This window comes from Helianthus annuus, chromosome 17 (genome assembly GCF_002127325.2).
Source record: "Helianthus annuus cultivar XRQ/B chromosome 17, HanXRQr2.0-SUNRISE, whole genome shotgun sequence".
NCBI classification, from domain to species: Eukaryota; Viridiplantae; Streptophyta; class Magnoliopsida; order Asterales; family Asteraceae; genus Helianthus; species Helianthus annuus.
In genome coordinates, this window is record NC_035449.2 from 61,496,266 (window position 1) to 61,517,423 (window position 21,158).

The following is a 21,158-nucleotide window of genomic DNA, read 5'->3' on the forward strand; positions in this document are numbered from 1 at the left end:
CTTAGGATCCACACAACTTTTCTGCCTATCCCTGGCAGCTTTCAAACGATCGCGTATCTGCACGATCTTGTCCGTCGTTTCAAAAACGATATCTGGTCCTGACAGTTGGACTTCTCCAACTTCTGCCCAACAAATGGGCGATCTACACTTTCTACCGTATAAGGCCTCAAAAGGCGCAGCCTTTATGCTGGAATGGTAGCTATTGTTGTAGGAAAATTCAATTAGCGGTAGGTTCTTATCCCAACTACCACCCAAGTCGATCGCACACGCACGAAGCATGTCTTCCAAAGTTTGAATAGTACGCTCACTCTGACCATCAGTCTGAGGATGATAAGCCGTACTAAAATTCAAACGAGTGCCCAACGATTGTTGGAAACTCTTCCAAAAATGCGACGTATATCTAGTATCTCTATCGGAGATAATAGATATAGGTATACCATGTAGCGCTACTATCTTATCGACGTATAATTGTGCTAACATATCGGAGCTATACGTCTCCTTGATGGGTAGAAAATGAGCTGACTTAGTCAGTCTATCTACTATGACCCATATGGTATCATTTCCCTTTTTCGTCTTTGGCAATTTGGTGATAAAATCCATTGTCACCATTTCCCATTTCCACTTGGGAATTTCAGGTTGTTGAAGCAAACCTGACGGCTTCTGATGCTCAGCCTTGACTTGCGCACAAGTCAAACATTTAGCTACATGCTCAGCTACTGACTTTTTCAAACCAATCCACCAGTAGTTTGCTTTCAAATCCTGGTACATCTTATCAGCTCCAGGATGAACGGAATATTTAGAGATGTGGGCTTCCTAGAGGATAACATCCCGAAGTCCTCCATAAACTGGAACCCATATTCGTCCGTTTAGTCATAGCGTTCCATCCTTGTCGTAGGATAACTGCTCCTCAGTTACTCCTAACTTTTCTTCAGGATAGTTAGCTTCCAGCACAGCTTCCTTCTGTGCAGCTAACACCCTTTCATTCAAGTTATTTCTTATTTCAATGCGCTTGGCATTGATTCTGATTGGTTTTACCCTTTCCTTTCTGCTTAAGGCGTCGGCAACTACATTTGCCTTGCCTGGATGGTATCTTATCTCGCAGTCGTAATCGTTTAGAGTTTCCATCCATCGCCTTTGACGCATGTTCAATTCCTTCTGATTGAACAGATGCTGAAGACTCTTGTGATCCGAATAAATTATACACTTGGTTCCATACAAGTAATGTCTCCATAGCTTCAAAGCAGACACAACAGCACCCAATTCCAAATCGTGGGTGGTGTAGTTCTTTTCATGCACCTTTAGCTGGCGAGAAGCGTAGGCAATGACTTTGCCTCTCTGCATGAGCACACAGCCCATACCAGTGTGCGATGCATCGCAATACACTATGAAATCTTCTATGCCTTCGGGCAATGTCAACACTGGAGCATTGCTCAGCTTCTTCTTCAAAATATCGAAGGATTCCTGCTGCTTAGGGCCCCAATCAAACTTAATCTTCTTACGAGTCAACGAAGTTAGGGGCGCAGCAATTCTTGAAAAGTTCTCAATGAATCGCCTATAATATCCTGCCAATCCGAGGAAACTGCGAATCTCGGTAGGAGTCTTCGGCTCCTGCCAGTTCATGATTGCTTCTACTTTAGCGGGATCTACTTGGATACCACGCTCGCACACTACATGTCCAAGGAACTGGACTTCTCGAAGCCAAAATTCACACTTCAAAAATTTGGCATAAAGTTTCTCCTGATGCAGAAGTTTGAGAATACAACGAAGGTGTTTCTCATGGTCAGCTTGGCTTTTCGAGTAGATAAGGATGTCATCAATAAAGACTATGACGAACTTATCTAAATAAGGCTTGCAGACGCGATTCATGAGATCCATGAACGCGGCTGGTGCGTTTGTGAGCCCAAACGGCATCACTAGGAACTCGTAATGTCCATAACGAGTCCTAAACGCGGTCTTGTGTACGTCTTCATCCTTGACCTTTAACTGATGATAACCTGACCTTAGGTCAATCTTGGAGAAATAGCTTGCTCCTTGCAACTGATCGAACAGATCGTCGATCCTGGGTAACGGATACCTATTCTTGATAGTGACTTTGTTAAGCTCACGGTAATCGATGCACAGACGCATCGATCCATCCTTCTTTTTAACGAACAAGATTGGCGCTCCCCAAGGAGACGAGCTAGGTCTAATAAAACCTTTAGCTAACAAATCATCCAACTGCGTCCTCAACTCCTTCATCTCCGTTGGTGCCAATCTGTATGGTGCTCTTGCTACAGGTGCTGCGCCTGGTATGATATCTATCCGAAACTCTACTTGTCTATCTGGTGGCAAACCAGGTAGCTCTTCAGGGAATACCTCAGGATATTCTGAGATAACGGGGATATCCTCAATCTTCGGCTTCGGCTCATCAATGGTAACTTGTGCCATATATATGACACATCCTTTCTGCATGCATCTGGATGCCTTGAGCATGGACACTTGCTCCGGCAATCCATGATGGGTATCTCCTTGAATAGTAAGTGACTCACCAGACGGAGTCTTCACTATCACCTGCTTTCTATTGCACAGAATCTGGGCTTGGTTACTCGACAACCAATCCATGCCTATCACTATGTCGAATCCAGCTAGCTTAAAGGGAAGCAAGGATAACGGGAAGGAATGATTCCTAATGGATATAACACATCCATCTAGAACTGTCGAAGCGGTTTCTATGGTTCCATCGGCTAATTCCACCTCATATTTCACGCTTAAGGTTTTAACAGGAAGGTTCAACAATTTACAAAACTTATCATCTACAAATGACTTATCAGCTCCTGAATCAAACAAGACTCTAGCAAAAACATCATTTACAAGAAACGTACCTGTAATGACGTTGTCGTCAAGAACTGCTTCCTTAGCGTCCATTCTGAAGACTCTCGCATTAGTTTTCTTCCCATCATCAGCTTTCTTCGCATTCTTTGGGCAGTTTGGCCGAATGTGCCCCTTCTCGTTGCAACCAAAACAAGTTGCATCCTTCATTTTCTTGCAATCCACAGCTTTATGATCTGTGGACTTGCAGATCCCACAACGTTTCTCGAAAGACTGGGATTTTGCTTCAAAACGACACTTCCCAAAGTGGTGTCTCTTGCAGTTCTTGCATCTGGGTTTTTCACCCGACTGATCTCCTTTCTTGAACCCCGACCCTTTCCTATGGTCGTTGTTTCCCTTGTGTCGTTTCTCAGATCTTCGTGAGGTGTCATCCTCACGTTTCCTCTTGTTTTCCTCTGAGCTCTTCATAGCTCTAAGTCTGACGACATCTTGAGTGAGGGAGAGGGATAGATCAGCTACGGATCTAAATGTCGTAGGCCTTGAAGCCTTGACGCTTGCCTTTATCTCCGGTGCCAGACCCCCAATAAATCGAGCAATCCTTCGCGGCTCCGGGGTTACCAAATAAGGCACTAACCGAGATAAAGTGTTGAACGTAGTAAGATACGCTTGACAATCGAGGTTCTTCATAACCAGAGATACGAAATCCGATTCGATTCTTTCGACCTCATGCTGCGGGCAGAAATTCTCCTTGATCAGTGCTACAAACTGATCCCATGTCATGCTATACAGAGCGGTCTTTCCAGTAGCTTGTAGAAGCGACTTCCACCATGCTAACGCGTCTCCCTTGAACGACTGGGACGCGTACTTCACAACATCCCTATCAGCACACCCGCTGATATCAACCACAGTATCCATCTCATCAATCCACGTCATACAATCGACGGCTCCCTTTTCCCCAGTGAAATCTCTGGGCTTGCAAGATATGAAATACTTGTACGTACAGGACCTGCTGTGCGTATCATGCTTCATCTTAACTTCTTGCTTTGGGATGCTGCTTTGGTTGGAGGAGTGATTATCATCCTCATCCTTCTTCGGCTCACTCTTTTTAGAAGGTGGCTTACTATGAGCCTCAGAATGAGTCTTGGGCTTTACGTGCGTTACTGTTCGGGTCCTACTCCGAGTACCGCTAGATTCTCTGAATTGCCTATCCATAGCTTTGGCAACAGCATTATCTATCAGTGCTTGCAATTCCTCACCAGTGACATGAATCCTGGTATTATCTGGGTGCTCCCCAGAATGACTGTTGATCTCCTCCGATTTGGCCATTGTAGCTTTAAGCTACAATAAAGGACAAGGTCTAATTTAGAACCTAACAGTATTATCGTTCTAGACGATTTATTAACCATGGTATCAAGAACCTTAACAGTTAATTTAATAAATTTCATTCAGGATCTTATTAGCAATCAAGGAATGAAAATATATATATTGGCACCATAGGCCTAGTCACATGGACAATTACTAAATTATAAATTTAGATTTTTATAGGATTATAAATTGTATAATTAAACAAATAATCCTTTACTAGACAGAGAGTCATAAACCACAACTGCCACTATATGACATAGTCATAACCCGTAGGTATCAAGTCATTAATAGACTTGTATACAGATATAATCTGTAGATAATTTATTAAAAAGGGTGGCTTGTGTGATTTTCAGATCACGCTTAGCCAGGAATGTTAACATGTTTTCAGATGTTAACAGGGAGTTGAATCTTTTCAATCAGGTTTTACCATCATGGCCAGGCCTGTTAATAAGGCATTCAAGCTAGGTTATACCTTACTAAGATTCTTATAAATGGCAAATCAAATAAAAATTGATATTTTCCATTATTTAAATATTAAATTCATGCACATAAATAAAATGAGAAATTCCAATTAACCATTTCAAATTTCAAATAAAGTAACTAGTACATCTTTGCCCTAAACGGGACTTTAATTCAAATAACATGAATAACATGCCCGCGCAGGGGCTAAACAAATAACAACAACAACAAACAAAATAAAATAAACCCACGCAGGGGTTAATAGAACAACATACCCACACAGGGTTAGAATAAGGGAAATATACCCACGCAGGGGTAGAGTACAGGAATAAATGTCCACGCAGGGACATGAGTAAATGAGATAACAATCAAAGGATTCAATGATCCTTCTTGAACATGCCACTGTTGCGTCGGCGATCAGCTCGCATCTCGTGTTGCAACTCACGTCGCATGCTGTTAATCCCATGCAGGATTTCTTGAACCTGCGACGGCGACATCATAGGCGCCGGTGGCGGTGGCTGGTACTGCTGCGGCTGCGGTGGCTGTGGCTGCTGGTAACCCGGAGGATAACCAAAAGTAGACTGCCCAGCAGCCCACGTGTCTCCAAATGGACCACTAGGTGGAAGCGAGCTGTAGTTTGCAGCTTGCCAATAAGGGTCTCCTGTGTAGTCGTAACCCTGAGGGAAAACCTGCTCGAACGGGTTAAACTGGGCTGCGCTAGCATAAGCCGGAATCGGCTCTCCATAGTTCTGCGGCGGCAGAGGCGGGATCGGTACTGAAGTGACCTCCGATACGGGATGCGGAGACTCCCCCGTCTCGGACTCCTCGTGAAGAGGCGTGTAGCGGCTGCTACCAACGTGTGGAGGGGTGCCTATGCGAATCCCTCCGCGCGTAGACGTACGCGCGTTCCTCCTTGGCCTCTGAGGCGGAGGAGGTAAAACTGGTGGCGGCGGTGGCGACGGAGTGATCACGTCGCGCCAGAGGGCCTCAGATAGGTCCTGCTGCAAGGGCGGCTGCTGAAGCTGCTGCTGCTGAGAGTGGTGCTGCGAGTGCACCGGCGATCCATGGTGTGACTGGAGCATCGGAGAGTTGTGGCGGCTGGGGGTGTAATACCAATCGTGCTGCCGAAACCTCTCCTGAAAGCTGTCCACACCATTGAATGGTGATCCCCTGTATGGTGACCCATCCGATATCTCAATGGGATGGTTAGGCGTACCTAACGGTGGCAGTGAAGGGTCCGTGTCCTCGTCAACCTCCATCTCGTGACCACCAGAGAAGTGGTCTTCAGGTCCTAGTGGGTTATGACCCACTGGCTCATCCAAGTAAGCATCAGGGTTGTATAGGCCCTGATAAGCTGGTGCTGGGTAGTGGTGAGGTGACTGGTGTAATGGAATGAAAGATCCATGGGAACCATGGGGCCCATTCTCCGAGTGGGGCCCAAATGATTATGGTAGTGATGGCGAAGTGCTCATAGACACCGAGTGTCTAGCCGGCTCGGCGAATGATCCCCAAAGATCATTGGCTGCAGTGTTGTGCGTAGCTGACGGGGCTCGCCTGTGTGAAGGTCCTGCCTCATGGTCGTGAGATGTAGCGAATCCTCCTCGACCTCTCATACGTGGCGGCATAATGATCCTGTCAAAATTTAAACAAGTTGCACAACAAACTATATAAGACAAAGCTAATAATAAAAATAAAATAAAATAAACGAAATGTTGAACATTTCCTAAGTTCTTTGTCTAGACTCGAAAATCGAGGAATGTGTGATTGTGTAACTGAGATTAAACACAAAAGACTAGTGTTTAATTCACTCAGCGTTGGCTCTGATACCAACCTGTCACACCCCGATTTCCACGTGTCACCGGTGGGCCCGGTGTGGGGTACAGTGACGTAGTTGGCATCGTCATAGACAATCAACACAATATAATAATGCACAGCGGAAGCAGAATAGATACATTTCAACTTTAATTAAAATGACATATTAAACATCATAAGTAGTTGAAACGGATCCACAGGCGGATCAAATAAAATAAGATAAAAATTGTTCAACAGATATTTTGCCGTCCGAGCTTGCGAGACTATAGTGGACGCTCTTAGGAAACAGCCAGCCTATTTCGTATAGTACCTGCACTTAACCTTTTGGGAAAGATACGTCAGTTTACACTGGTAAATACAAATCAACCGACTCATTTTGAAAATGATTGAAAATCGATTTAAATGCACAAGGCATAAATATTTTTATTAACTTGGGATAATTATGCAATATAAACTTGTGAACGAATTACATGCACTCGTATCTTTGGTGGCCCGGGATCTACTGTCCGGGCTAAAGATTAAATGACACACCACATTAAAGAGTTATACACGCCGAGTGTACGCCTACACCCCGTGCTCTGGTCGTGGCCATCTCGTAAGATAATGCCAAGGATATCCGGGACACGGTCAATAACCCCCCAAAGCCTAAAGTAAGACAAGACTGTTTAAACGAGTCGCGCAAGCTATTCAAGACTGTACACCCATAAGGCGCAGGACTTGTGCGCCCGATCAAGCGGTATTTTAAATACCGTACCCCAAGCCCGTATAGGGAAAATAAGTCAAAATATATTTACCTGAGCAAGTATGTAACACAAACGGTAAGTGTGGTAGCTTTTACTGGGCCTCCTAATCTGGAACAAAGGTTTATAATTAACCTATTAGATTCCTAACGGGTCTTTTATTTAAGCCTAAGCTTTGACCGCGTTTACGCACGATTAAGCGAAAGACCGGATAGAATGTGATTTAGACCCGACAAGTTTGAATACTTGTATAATATGGGTATACTAAATACATTCTGGATTTTGAGTTAAAAATGATAACGTTTAACCCGTTTCGGTCAATTTACGCAAACTAGTTACGTAAACCGAACCGAACGCTAGAAGGGCGTTACGGGTAGCCAAAAGAGTCAAATGCAAGTTCCCTGAGATAATATGCTTAAATTATGATATAACATCAGTAAGTCATGTTCTATTATGCCCCGAATAGTATTAAACTCAATTTATGCCTTAGAAGGGCATTTTGGTCATTTAAAAGATTATACAAGAGTCAAATTAGAAATCTGAGTTTCGGGTCTGGTTTATACAGTAAATATACTTTATTTAACATGTTATAACAGTAGGGTATGACCCATATACCAAACTCATCATTTAAAATCAAACTATGCACCGTAGGGGTATTTTAGTAATTTCACAAGGGCTAAAAATGCCAAAACTGGAAACCTGAGTTCATATACTTATACTTACTGTTATTATATGAAAATATGCTAATTACATCAGTAGGTATAAGTCTTATATGTTTAAAATGTGTATAACGCTTACTATGCGCTAAAAACGCTTAAAATACGATTTAGAGCCGTTTCCGGGTCTTCAAAAGAAATCTGGGATTTTTATATTTCCAGAATACTTAAAATAATTTATTCAACATATAAAATCAGTATAAAAAGGTTTCGGGTCAAAAGAATGCATAAAACTCATTTTATGGCTAAAACGGACAAAACCGACATAAGTCGAAATAACTAAGCGATCTAAGATACGATCAGCCAAAAATTAAATAAAAATCATCTAAAATCCCAAAATATTATATAACATCAGTGGGTAAAAAGTTTTGTATCAAAACGTGGCCAGAAATGGGTTATACGCGAAAAGGGCCGTTTATGTAACTTAAGAACATAGTTTTACGCTAATGGCCATAACTCAAAATCTGGACCACCAACTGATCCGAAATTTTCGGTGCAAGTTTATATTTTAGAAATAAAGATTTCTACTCTTTCACTTTTCCAAAAATCACGTTTTATATCAAAAAGGGGAAAATAGTCAACTTTTAAGCATAATCGGAAACATGCAAATGAATCGGCTAAGTATAGACTCAAGATCAAAAATTCCAGAAAGTTTTACCAAAATAAAAATGGTCAAAAATACTCTCCAATACAGATCTCAAACATGCATGTACGAATCCGAATCGATAGTCTACGAAATAGTCGTTTTACAAGACTTTCGGTTCCGATTCGTATCTATACTAAAGATTGTCGAGTTGATCATAGTAAAACACATTCTTATATTCATTATAAAGCTATCTATGATGATCAAACAGATTGCATGTCATTTATATTACCATTTAAGCTATTTTTCTCAAAAATCACTTCTGTTGACTTTTTAGAAACACGTTTGACTCGACAATTAGCATGCATATAGTGGGATTCAGATAATACCCTTTAGAGGGTTTGTTTCCCACATAAATACCAACATATATGTGGTTTCAATTCGAGAAATGTAACGCCCGGCTCTTTTGTACTTTCCACTTATGGAAAGTTTTATTCGTATTTCTATTTTTGGAAACCTTGTATTCTTGTAATCGTTTCTTTCTTTGTAATCTTTATCAAATCGAGACTTGGATCATTAATGAAGCTTGTATTTTGTTACATTTATGTTATACACACTCTATGTATGCTCGTATGTTCGATTTGGTGAATCAATCGATGTGTAATCGTTAATCTTGGAAACTATGTGCGAAACTTGTAATTAATCTAAACTTATGCATTGAACGTGTTTTGAACGAGAACGATACTTGGTTATGACATTTATACGCTTAAACATACTTTGGTTTTGATTATCATGCTTAACTACACCTTATACTATGCTTTTATATCAAAACAAGTCCCTAAACTCTCAACTTTGCACCTAAAGGAACCAAATATAAACTTCAGGGGCCTAAGTGTAATAAAACGAAAGTCAGACAACCCCTACCCGCCGCGTGACGCGAGGGTCCTAGACGTCACGCGACGCCCTTGTTTCGGCAGAATGTGTGTTTCCTTTCAATTTTGCACGAAATCCCAATAATCCAACCCACCCAATCACCTTTAATCCACCTCTAAACACCTCCAATCACCTTCTAACTGATTCATTATAAATACCCACCTTCTCCAACCCATTTGACACTTTCACAACTCTCTAATCTTCACTAAAACACTCTCAAATCTGCAGAAAATCTGAGTTTGGACAGCTTCTTGTATCTTTACTAAAGTGAGTGTAACTCACTCATTTCTTAACCAAATCACTTGGTTCTTCTTCCTAATGCTTCATTATGTCCTTAGGTTTGAATCCTTGGTTTTTCCTTGGAAGAATCATGCTTGGATTTGCCTTAAAATGGACCAAAACTTTCTGTTTTATATTTTATTTTTCAACAACTTGTTATTCCTTATCAAACTTGAGTTTACTCATCTCATTCCTTGTCCTAATGCTTACAACACTTTTGTGGTTGGTTAGGCTTAAAAACAAGGTTGAGACACTTAAAAATCAGAGGATTAAACCTCATAAACTTGGTGTTTTATTTAGGGTTTTAACCCACAAATCATGTCAAACTTAAGCTTTGATACATGAGTGATTATGGAACAACTTGGGTTGTTCTAAACATAAAATCCTCACATGGTTTGATGATTTCTAATAGTTAGTTTACTTAATGTACTTATTATAACCTTAGTTCATGACCCTCCTTGGTTGTTTTTACATCAAGTGTAGTGGTGAACATCAAAGGGGTACCTAAATGGGAGCTTGTCTTCCTACCCCATACGTGACATCTATGACCCATCTTGAGGTACCTAAATGAAGAATAAATCTTCTACCTCTTACTTGAATACTTAAAATATATATATCCTACAAGTTAAATAATATATATGTACATACACATCTTTGATAATCATCTAAGGACCTAAAACCTTGTCATGATTCTTATGAGTGTTCAACTCATGAAATCACTAAGACCCTTGTGGTTACCAAGTGTCATGCAAGTGTTGAAGGGAAGATGAATACTTTGATATTATATTCTATTACATTTTCATGTTACTTAAATTCCGAATCTTCCGAATCCCCCAAACTCATACACTTTGTTTCTTTGTGTAGAGGAACAAGGTGCTCCAACTAGCTAAACCACCAACTTACTCTCGGACCTCAAGCTAAAGACTTGCAAACCGTGAGTATACTCGTATTTCCCCCTTTTTACTTTTACCACTTTTGGGGTGTAACATGTTTACCTATTGAAAACTTACACATGAACACTTTGTTAAACACATGAACGTTCCTATAACATGCTTGTATACGTGATGGCTTGATACTTTAAACTTGGGTTATTCTTATGTGTTGAACTTATCATTAACTTCGTACGAGCCAAACCTTGACATATGTAGCGCTATAGGATTAACGACCCGCCCGTAAACTTGAGGTTATGTCTTGAGCATATTGCGTTTTCTTGGTTTGATATGTTAGACACATGCCATATTTAATGTTTATCTTGAATCATATGCTTGCCATGAGGAATTGTTCACACTTTTTATCTTATGCTATGTACGTACCAAACTTGTATACTCGCCTTTGCTTTTGCATTGAATTGTATTTTTAAACATGTTACAGGTTGATGATGATGAAATGAAAACGGATAGCAAAGATGCCTAGATACTCACTTAGACGTTTAGGTTTAAAGTGTTGTATCAATTTTGTTTATGTTATGTTGAACAATGTTGTTATTTGCTTTTCTTGTAATGTTTTGACAATTTATTTTGGAAATGAAATTTGGATTATTAAATTATTGTCACAAATAGCGTTATGATGTCTCGAGCAATCTTCACACTTCGTCTCATCCCGATGTTTCCGCCATTGGTTGGGGTGTGACAAGAAATGACTGAGTAAATCTCGTTTAATCAGAAAGTCAAAGTATAAGAACAACCAGTTTGACTTTTACTACTAATCGATGCAAGAACGAATTAAGGACTGAATTAGAAGCTTACCAATGTCCTATTGATGCTTAGTTAACACTAGGATTCGGCCTTGATGTCCAGAAATGCTCCAGAGATTGTTTGTGGAGTTCTTTCCATTTCAACTCTAGTGGACCCTTGTCAAAGTGTCAAAACTTTATTTTGGCCGACAAGTACCAACCACATTTAGGGTACGAAATCGTCAAGTTAGGGGTGAAACCCGCACCTTGTCGATTAAGTCCCATTCCTTGATTTTTATTCTCGCCAAAGTCCCGAATGTTCCAATCATTTAGAGATGTGTAGTAACCGGAAGGGTAAGATACCGTTAATCGCTTCTCGACGAGAGTATCTTACTTATAGGCCAAAGCACAATATCTCTAAATCGAAAGGACTTTCGACCCACTTTGGAATTGTCGACGTTTCTCTACCCGAAACATTCCTATGTTTTATTGAGCCTCTCTTTTATGTATCTCAATTTATATGTGATTTTATACTTGAACGTTCATTCATTTCGAAATGTCGTTTTAATCATTTCGCACGTTATCGCAATCACAAACAAAAATAATCCCTCGTGAACAAACTAAATTTACAATGCTCTCATTTATTCATGTTATGTTATGTGGAATTCATGATTATGCTATATGAGACGTTTAAACTTTTATACTATGCAAATCAACTTGAATCTTTATGCTATGTGACCCTTTATACTACGTGATCAATTTCATTTTCTCAAACAAACATTATGACCAAGTCTCACCTACTCCCTCCTTTCAAATTCGAATTATTATTTTTTTATTATTTTTTTTTTTTTTGAAATCTCACTTTTACGCATATATCGTACGAACACTTTATCATACATTTCTACATTGTTCACATACATGATTTCACATAATTTCATTTATACCTATTGTAACAATAAATGGAGACATATCATCAAGATGGGAGTGATTTCCTTACCTTGACGACTAACTCCGTTTCTTTTCTCATCTTACAACGGCCTCGCCAACGTATTAGGGGTGATTCCCTTACTTAGGTGATCGTTAACAATATTTTCCTTAATAGACTATATTACGTAAACATGATCACGTTTATATCTAAATCGTTTATCATTAGGCAAATCTCTATTTATTTCAGCATGCATTGTTTATATGAACGAATTCCTTATCCTACAATATATATTTTTTTATATATAGCTCACACACACGAAATTCTTAACCTTCACCATAAACGCTTATTTCTCGATTTTCAAAATTTACAACCTAGTTGGTTTATAAATCCATTGCCCACGAAATCTTGTATTCAACGTAACTATTGAAAAAGGCTCATCTTATATCCTTAAACTAGAGATCTTCTATTTTCAATTAGGAATCGAATCAACTTTTTCCCGCACACCTATAAAATACTACCAATGTTATTCAATCATTTACTAAAATTTCTTTCAAAATCAGTAAAATGTTTTATTAAAAACGCCTTTTCAACAATCACTAAGATCGTTTACCAAAATCCTTTTCTTACGAATCAACGTTGTCACAAAAATGTCTAAAATTCGAATTTCTTCTTTAATGCAAGATCATTTAAAACGATGCAAACTTATTTACTTCTAGAACCTTTTCAACCATTATTCAATACGTCAATTTAAAATGTGTGGGCAAGGAAACTTCATAAGAACCAACCATCTTCAACGAATGTAAATCCTTTTTAAAGCAAGAGTAGCATTCCCTTTCTTTCACAAAGTATAACACGCATAACCAATAAATATTTTATGCTCTCTTTACATTTATGAACTAGATTCTATATGACATGTCAACTCAATCTATTTTGATTTTAATTAAACGTCACGCTTTGCTCAAAACAACTATATATGTATATCATTTTATGTGCTTAGGTTTATATCTCGTGACAATTACACTTATACCCTCATTTTTACCTTCATACTCAAAACTTCTTGGCCTTTCTTTTCATGTTTAAATTCGTATATTACGATTCGTATCATAAACAAAATCATTACGTATTACACTCATATCCATATTCGTACTTCTACATCTTATGTCTACACCTATATTTATATTTACACATTTATGTTAATTTTCATAATCATATCTATATTCATACGTTTTATATTATACTCGTGTTCCCAAATTATACATTTACATTATACTTATGTCCAAGTTTATATTCATATTAATACGATTATACTTACACTCACATTTATACAATTACGTCTACACTAATATTTATATTCGTGTTTATACTCATATATCCTACTTGTACCTGTACCTATACAACTATGCTTAAACTTATATTCACATCCATATGTTTTTCCTCATACCAATACAATTATGTTTATACGTAAATTCATAGTTATACTCGCATTTATACAATTTATGATAGACTCATACTTATACATATACTCTTATTTATACGATTTACGTTTATGCTCACGCTCATTCGTTTATGCTCAAAATTGTACTCACATATATATACTCATATTTTTACTCATACTCCTGGCATGCATTTTGTGTTTATGCTCTCGTGCGTGTTCGTATTTAAACTTATCTTAGACTCATGCTTTTTACACAAATTTATACTTTCGCGATATACGCAGGCGAAACCCGAGAGATTCGCTTACGTTGTTATACTATTTGTAACACAAGCATGCTTATATGCTATGCCTCTATGCACGCAATCTTATTTTCAGAATTTATTTATACCTTAATTCGTACGCAACTAGTACAAGTTATGTGGATCATGTGACGATCAATGTAATCGCGGGTGCACACGGGATTATAATGATAGCCGTATGAAAACCATAGAGTGTACTATTGTGTATGGTAAGACACGGGACGTAACATGACACCGGATACGAAACGGACGTCACATGGTCAAAACATGGTGGATACGCCGCTGGTACTTCCTATATATAAGTGTTTTCACCATGTACCAAACTCTCGTAAAACGTGCCATGAGAAATTCAGTGTTTTACAGACCATTTAGACCTATTACAACCTTAGACAACTCACAAACGCATTATATTCGATTATCCTTGACGAGACCTCATCTTTTCCCTACGTCTTCCTAAATTTCGGGACGAAATTTCCTAAAGGAGGGGAGACTGTAATGCCCGGCTCTTTTGTACTTTCCACTTATGGAAAGTTTTATTCGTATTTCTATTTTTGGAAACCTTGTATTCTTGTAATCGTTTCTTTCTTTGTAATCTTTATCAAATCGAGACTTGGATCATTAATGAAGCTTGTATTTTGTTACATTTATGTTATACACACTCTATGTATGCTCGTATGTTCGATTTGGTGAATCAATCGATGTGTAATCGTTAATCTTGGAAACTATGTGCGAAACTTGTAATTAATCTAAACTTATGCATTGAACGTGTTTTGAACGAGAACGATACTTGGTTATGACATTTATACGCTTAAACATACTTTGGTTTTGATTATCATGCTTAACTACACCTTATACTATGCTTTTATATCAAAACAAGTCCCTAAACTCTCAACTTTGCACCTAAAGGAACCAAATATAAACTTCAGGGGCCTAAGTGTAATAAAACGAAAGTCAGACAACCCCTACCCGCCGCGTGACGCGAGGGTCCTAGACGTCACGCGACGCCCTTGTTTCGGCAGAATGTGTGTTTCCTTTCACTTTTGCACGAAATCCCAATAATCCAACCCACCCAATCACCTTTAATCCACCTCTAAACACCTCCAATCACCTTCTAACTCATTCATTATAAATACCCACCTTCTCCAACCCATTTGACACTTTCACAACTCTCTAATCTTCACTAAAACACTCTCAAATCTGCAGAAAATCTGAGTTTGGACAGCTTCTTGTATCTTTACTAAAGTGAGTGTAACTCACTCATTTCTTAACCAAATCACTTGGTTCTTCTTCCTAATGCTTCATTATGTCCTTAGGTTTGAATCCTTGGTTTTTCCTTGGAAGAATCATGCTTGGATTTGCCTTAAAATGGACCAAAACTTTCTGTTTTATATTTTATTTTTCAACAACTTGTTATTCCTTATCAAACTTGAGTTTACTCATCTCATTCCTATGTCCTAATGCTTACAACACTTTTGTGGTTGGTTAGGCTTAAAAACAAGGTTGAGACACTTAAAAATCAGAGGATTAAACATCATAAACTTGGTGTTTTATTTAGGGTTTTAACCCACAAATCATGTCAAACTTAAGCTTTGATACATGAGTGATTATGGAACAACTTGGGTTGTTCCAAACATAAAATCCTCACATGGTTTGATGATTTCTAATAGTTAGTTTACTTAATGTACTTATTATAACCTTAGTTCATGACCCTCCTTGGTTGTTTTTACATCAAGTGTAGTGGTGAACATCAAAGGGGTACCTAAATGGGAGCTTGTCTTCCTACCCCATACGTGACATCTATGACCCATCTTGAGGTACCTAAATGAAGAATAAATCTTCTACCTCTTACTTGAATACTTAAAATATATATATCCTACAAGTTAAATAATATATATGTACATACACATCTTTGATAATCATCTAAGGACCTAAAACCTTGTCATGATTCTTATGAGTGTTCAACTCATGAAATCACTAAGACCCTTGTGGTTACCAAGTGTCATGCAAGTGTTGAAGGGAAGATGAATACTTTGATATTATATTCTATTACATTTTCATGTTACTTAAATTCCGAATCTTCCGAATCCCCCAAACTCATACACTTTGTTTCTTTGTGTAGAGGAACAATGTGCTCCAACTAGCTAAACCACCAACTTACTCTCGGACCTCAAGCTAAAGACTTGCAAACCGTGAGTATACTCGTATTTCCCCCTTTTTACTTTTACCACTTTTGGGGTGTAACATGTTTACCTATTGAAAACTTACACATGAACACTTTGTTAAACACATGAACGTTCCTATAACATGCTTGTATACGTGATGGCTTGATACTTTAAACTTGGGTTATTCTTATGTGTTGAACTTATCATTAACTTCGTACGAGCCAAACCTTGACATATGTAGCGCTATAGGATTAACGACCCGCCCGTAAACTTGAGGTTATGTCTTGAGCATATTGCGTTTTCTTGGTTTGATATGTTAGACACATGCCATATTTAATGTTTATCTTGAATCATATGCTTGCCATGAGGAATTGTTCACACTTTTTATCTTATGCTATGTACGTACCAAACTTGTATACTCGCCTTTGCTTTTGCATTGAATTGTATTTTTAAACATGTTACAGGTTGATGATGATGAAATGAAAACGGATAGCAAAGATGCCTAGATACTCACTTAGACGTTTAGGTTTAAAGTGTTGTATCAATTTTGTTTATGTTATGTTGAACAATGTTGTTATTTGCTTTTCTTGTAATGTTTTGACAATTTATTTTGGAAATGAAATTTGGATTATTAAATTATTGTCACAAATAGCGTTATGATGTCTCGAGCAATCTTCACACTTCGTCTCATCCCGATGTTTCTGCCATTGGTTGGGGTGTGACAAGAAATGACTGAGTAAATCTCGTTTAATCAGAAAGTCAAAGTATAAGAACAACCAGTTTGACTTTTACTACTAATCGATGCAAGAACGAATTAAGGACTGAATTAGAAGCTTACCAATGTCCTATTGATGCTTAGTTAACACTAGGATTCGGCCTTGATGTCCAGAAATGCTCCAGAGATTGTTTGTGGAGTTCTTGCAAGTTGAGAGCTTCTTGGTTACTATGAAAATGTCCAAGAATTGGTCTTTTAATCTGATTTAAAGCTGGATTTCAGAGGTTACTGTTGTCCTAGCCATGCAAGCAATGTTATTGGAGCAATTGGAGGTGAAAAACAGCTGGTTACCACTCAATTTCGGACCCAAATCGCTGCTGTTCGCGAGATCCGGAGCTGGGCGCTGGGTCGCGGCCCGCGTAGGACCTCAGGCGGGCGCCTGGGGTCTGCAGTTCCAAAGTTGGCCCATTTGTTGCAGTTTTGGTCCCTGTACTTTGGTTGCGATGATTTGGCCATGAATCTTGACTCGTAAACCCTCGAATCTGGTTTTTAAGGACCTTGGGACATTTACCTACATGGTAATGTCCTCGGATAATTTTGCGCTCAACCGAAAAGCCATGAAATTCGACGTTGACGCTTTTAGTCCCTTAAGTACGGTTTTGGCCATAACTTTCTCATACGTTGACGAAACTTCATGAAATTTTTACCACATATTCTAGTGAGTATATTTTAGCTTTACAAAGCTTCGGGTCTGCCAAAAGTTCACTCAGAGGTATAAATTGAACATGTTGACACTTTTGGCCCCTATAGTTTACAATACTTCACTTTTGTGCAATTTCCGCGTCGTATGATCCATGAACCATCCGTTTAAGGTTATAAACATTATGTAGGGTTATCATAGAGTCTATTTATCCATTGTTGACACTTTGGACCCTTACGTTCCATAGTTTTCACTGTTTGTCACTTTTAGTCCCTCTAAAGTTTGTTTTCACATACCGGAACCTTATGACACGTGTCAAGACATTATTGGACGAAATTTTTCGAGGTGTTACACGAATGTTGAAAATGATAATCCTACAACTTCAATTCCAACAACACGAGGTATTATTGATTTGAATGATCTTCCTTCGGATCCATTTGATAGGCCACCTATTGCTAGTTATCACCCCAATCAAATAGATGACATAAGAAGGTCGTATCTTGTTAAAGGGGCTTTTCAACCGCGTAGTCATAAGTTTCCTGTTAAAGACTGTTATGGAAAAAAAGACGTTTTGTTGTTAGTTGGTTTAATAATTGTAGTTGGTTAGAGTATAGCATCAAAGCAGACAAAGTATATTGTCTATATTGTTACTTGTTTAAAGAAGATGTTGGTAATCAAGGCGGAAGAGATACGTGGTCTTATAGTTCTAAAGGCTTTAGTGATTGGAGTAAAAAGGGGTCATTAAAGGAACATGTTGGGAATGTTGATAGTCATCATTCAAAGGCGGCACAAAAATGTCACAATCTCATGAATCAAAAGAAACATATGGATGAGAATATGAAGAAGTTGACTAAAGAAGAAATGATTGCAAATTATTATCGATTACTAGGTTCTGTTATGAGTGGTAGATTCTGTTTAGAAAACTCTTTACCCTTTCGTGGCCATGATGAGTCGGAAGAATCTAATTCTCAAGGTATGTTTCTTTCGGTGTTAAACTTGATTAGTACTAACCACCCGGAAATTGGAAAGTACACATTAGGGAATGCGAAAAAGAACAATAAATTGACATCGCCAAAGATACAAAAGGAGATTATTGAATGTTTTTCAAAGGAAGTAACAAAAAGCATTTGTGCACAAATTAAAGATGACGTGTTTGGGTTGTTGGTAGATGAATCCAGTGATGTTTCTTTGAAGGAGCAAATGGCTGTAGTTGTTAGATATGTTGATAAACTTGGTGTTGTTAGAGAGAGTTTTATCGGAATTGTTCATGTGAAAGACACGGCTTCTACAACTCTTAAACAAGCCATTGATGATTTATTAGTAAGCAACCAGTTGAGCATAAAACAAGTAAGTAATAAAATTCATAGTTTCTTTACATAGTTTCTTTACATTATTATAATAATCATTGTTTATTTTTGTTTTAGGTGAGAGGCCAAGGTTATGATGGTGCAAGCAACATGCGGGGAGAATTTAATGGGTTAAAAGCGTTGATTTTGAAAGATAACCCGTCTGCACATTACATCCATTGTTTTGCTCATCAACTTCAGTTGGTTATAGTCGCTGTTGCAAAAAAACATGCCGGTGTGAAAACTTTCTATGAATTCCTTTCCATGGTTGTCACTACGGTTTCAGCTTCTTGCAAACGAAAAGATATGTTAAGGGAGGAAAAAAAGGCGAGAGTGGAAAAAGAGATACTTGAAGGTGAAATTAAAACGGGTAAAGGATTAAACCAAGAGGTTTCCCTAGCACGAGCCGGTGATACGCGATGGGGTTCACATCATAGAACCATCATCAGTTTGCTTAGATTGTTTCCGGAAGTTGTTACCGTACTTCAATATGTTAAAGAAGATGGAGATTGCAGTCAACAACGGACAAATGCAAAAGGTATTCTATCCTATTTTAAAAAAACTCGAGTTTGTTTTTTATATGCATTTGATGGGAGATATATTAAGTTACACAAATGCTCTTTCAAAACACCTTCAACAAAAAGGTAAAGATTTATTAGAAGCGGCCAACTTGATAAATGGTACAAAACGAGCATTAAATGATTTAAGACAAAATGGGTTTGAGCCGATGTTGGAAAAAGTGACTTCTTTTTGTAAAAAATATGACATTACAATGTTGGACATGACGGAAAGTTATGGTAATCCAAGAAACCGTAAGAATGTCATTACAAATCGACATCATTTTGAAGTAGACATTTTTAATGAGGTTTTGGACATGCAAATTCAAGAATTAGGAAATCGATTTAGTGAGGTAACAACTAGTTTGATAAAAAATATGTCGGGTTTAAATCCTTCTAACGGTTTATCTAAGTTTGACCCATCGAAGATATTGGCGTTTGCTAAAATGTACCCGGATGATTTTACTACACAAGAAATAGGGAGTCTTTTGGGTGATATTGAGTCATTTCGTCACACAATAAGCGATGATGATAACTTTGAAGACTTGAATGGAATAAGTGATCTTGCGCGTGTTATGGTTGAAACGGGAACGCATAGTTCTTGTCCTACAGTTTATCGGGTAGTTAAGCTAGCTTTGCTTTTACCGGTGGCAACCGCAACCGTTGAAAGATGTTTTTCGAAATTGAAGCTTGTGAAGACGGATTTACGCAATCGAATCGGTCCGGAATTCTTGAACAATGCTATGGTTTGTGCGGTCGAAAAGGATTTTTTAAGTGAAGTAAAAGACGACAATGTGATGGAACGATTTCAAGCTATGAAAAAAAGAAGAGGACAAATCTATTAGGTATTTGCTTTACTTTATTTTATGTATTGTTGTTTTTTTTTAATATTGTAGGATTGCACGGTAAAAAAATTTTTTTTTTTGGGATACCTCTGAATTTTTGTTCTTGTTCCGCCACTGATTGGCACATTTCGCTAATCAAAATATGTTTATGCTTTCAAAATCATATATATCTAAAATGTATTTTCGTCTTCCCATATTTTGAGATATGCAAATTCGATTTCGTGTATCTCTTTTTAGATTCACCTATTTAAAAAAAAAAATATTTTCGTATGCAAACGGAATTTGAATGTCTATTTTCTGTACATGACTTATAAAAAGATAAAAATGAGTAAAAGTATCACTCGAGTTCATAGCCACATACATCACGACTATCTTTGTAAAATCATTTTCTTGTAGTCAGAGTTATAAGTCATGTAAGTAAATAGTTATAGCTGTAATTCTTTTACACTCGTGTGGCACACTCTTAACATCATAGTAAATCTACAATATATATATATATATATATATATATATATGGCTTGGCTATACAAGAAACCCCATCTTTTTTAAAAAACTATGCAAACCCTATACCATCCATTGATTATGTTTCATCACACTTAATCAATGGCTCTCATAATTTTGGTAACAATTAGATTTAAAAGAAATGTAATAATACACATTAGTCAACTAGAAGGGCATTTTGGGTAGTATATTCCTTCTCTTTCCACTGTCTAGTCCTATCATCTTTAATGCACCTCTCTTTCTCTCTCTTCATATCCAATTCAAAATCACAATCTCAGCTCTCTCAATTCCCTCTTTCCCATG

General features: G+C 38.0%; 1 protein-coding gene across 1 annotated transcript; it reads left to right on the plus strand.

The window, feature by feature from the left end:
* Positions 1-17,208: 17,208 nt before the first annotated feature.
* Positions 17,209-20,762, plus strand: LOC110924308 (zinc finger MYM-type protein 1-like). Its single transcript, XM_035986230.1, has 5 exons — positions 17,209-17,252; positions 18,206-18,953; positions 19,031-19,490; positions 19,597-20,129; positions 20,751-20,762. The coding sequence occupies exons 1-5, from the start codon at positions 17,209-17,211 to the stop codon at positions 20,760-20,762; spliced, it is 1,797 nt and encodes a 598-aa protein (XP_035842123.1).
* Positions 20,763-21,158: the final 396 nt, after the last annotated feature.

What these genes read in the sequence shown, in the direction of transcription:
- LOC110924308 (XM_035986230.1), top strand. Translation starts at nt 17,209, where the DNA reads ATGCAAGCAATGTTATTGGAGCAATTGGAGGTGAAAAACAGCTG. An exon ending in TTGGAGGTGAAAAACAGCTG is followed by an intron (nt 17,253 to 18,205) that starts GTTACCACTCAA and finishes TAATAATTGTAG; the next exon opens with TTGGTTAGAGTATAGCATCA. An exon ending in ACCAGTTGAGCATAAAACAA is followed by an intron (nt 18,954 to 19,030) that starts GTAAGTAATAAA and finishes TTTTTGTTTTAG; the next exon opens with GTGAGAGGCCAAGGTTATGA.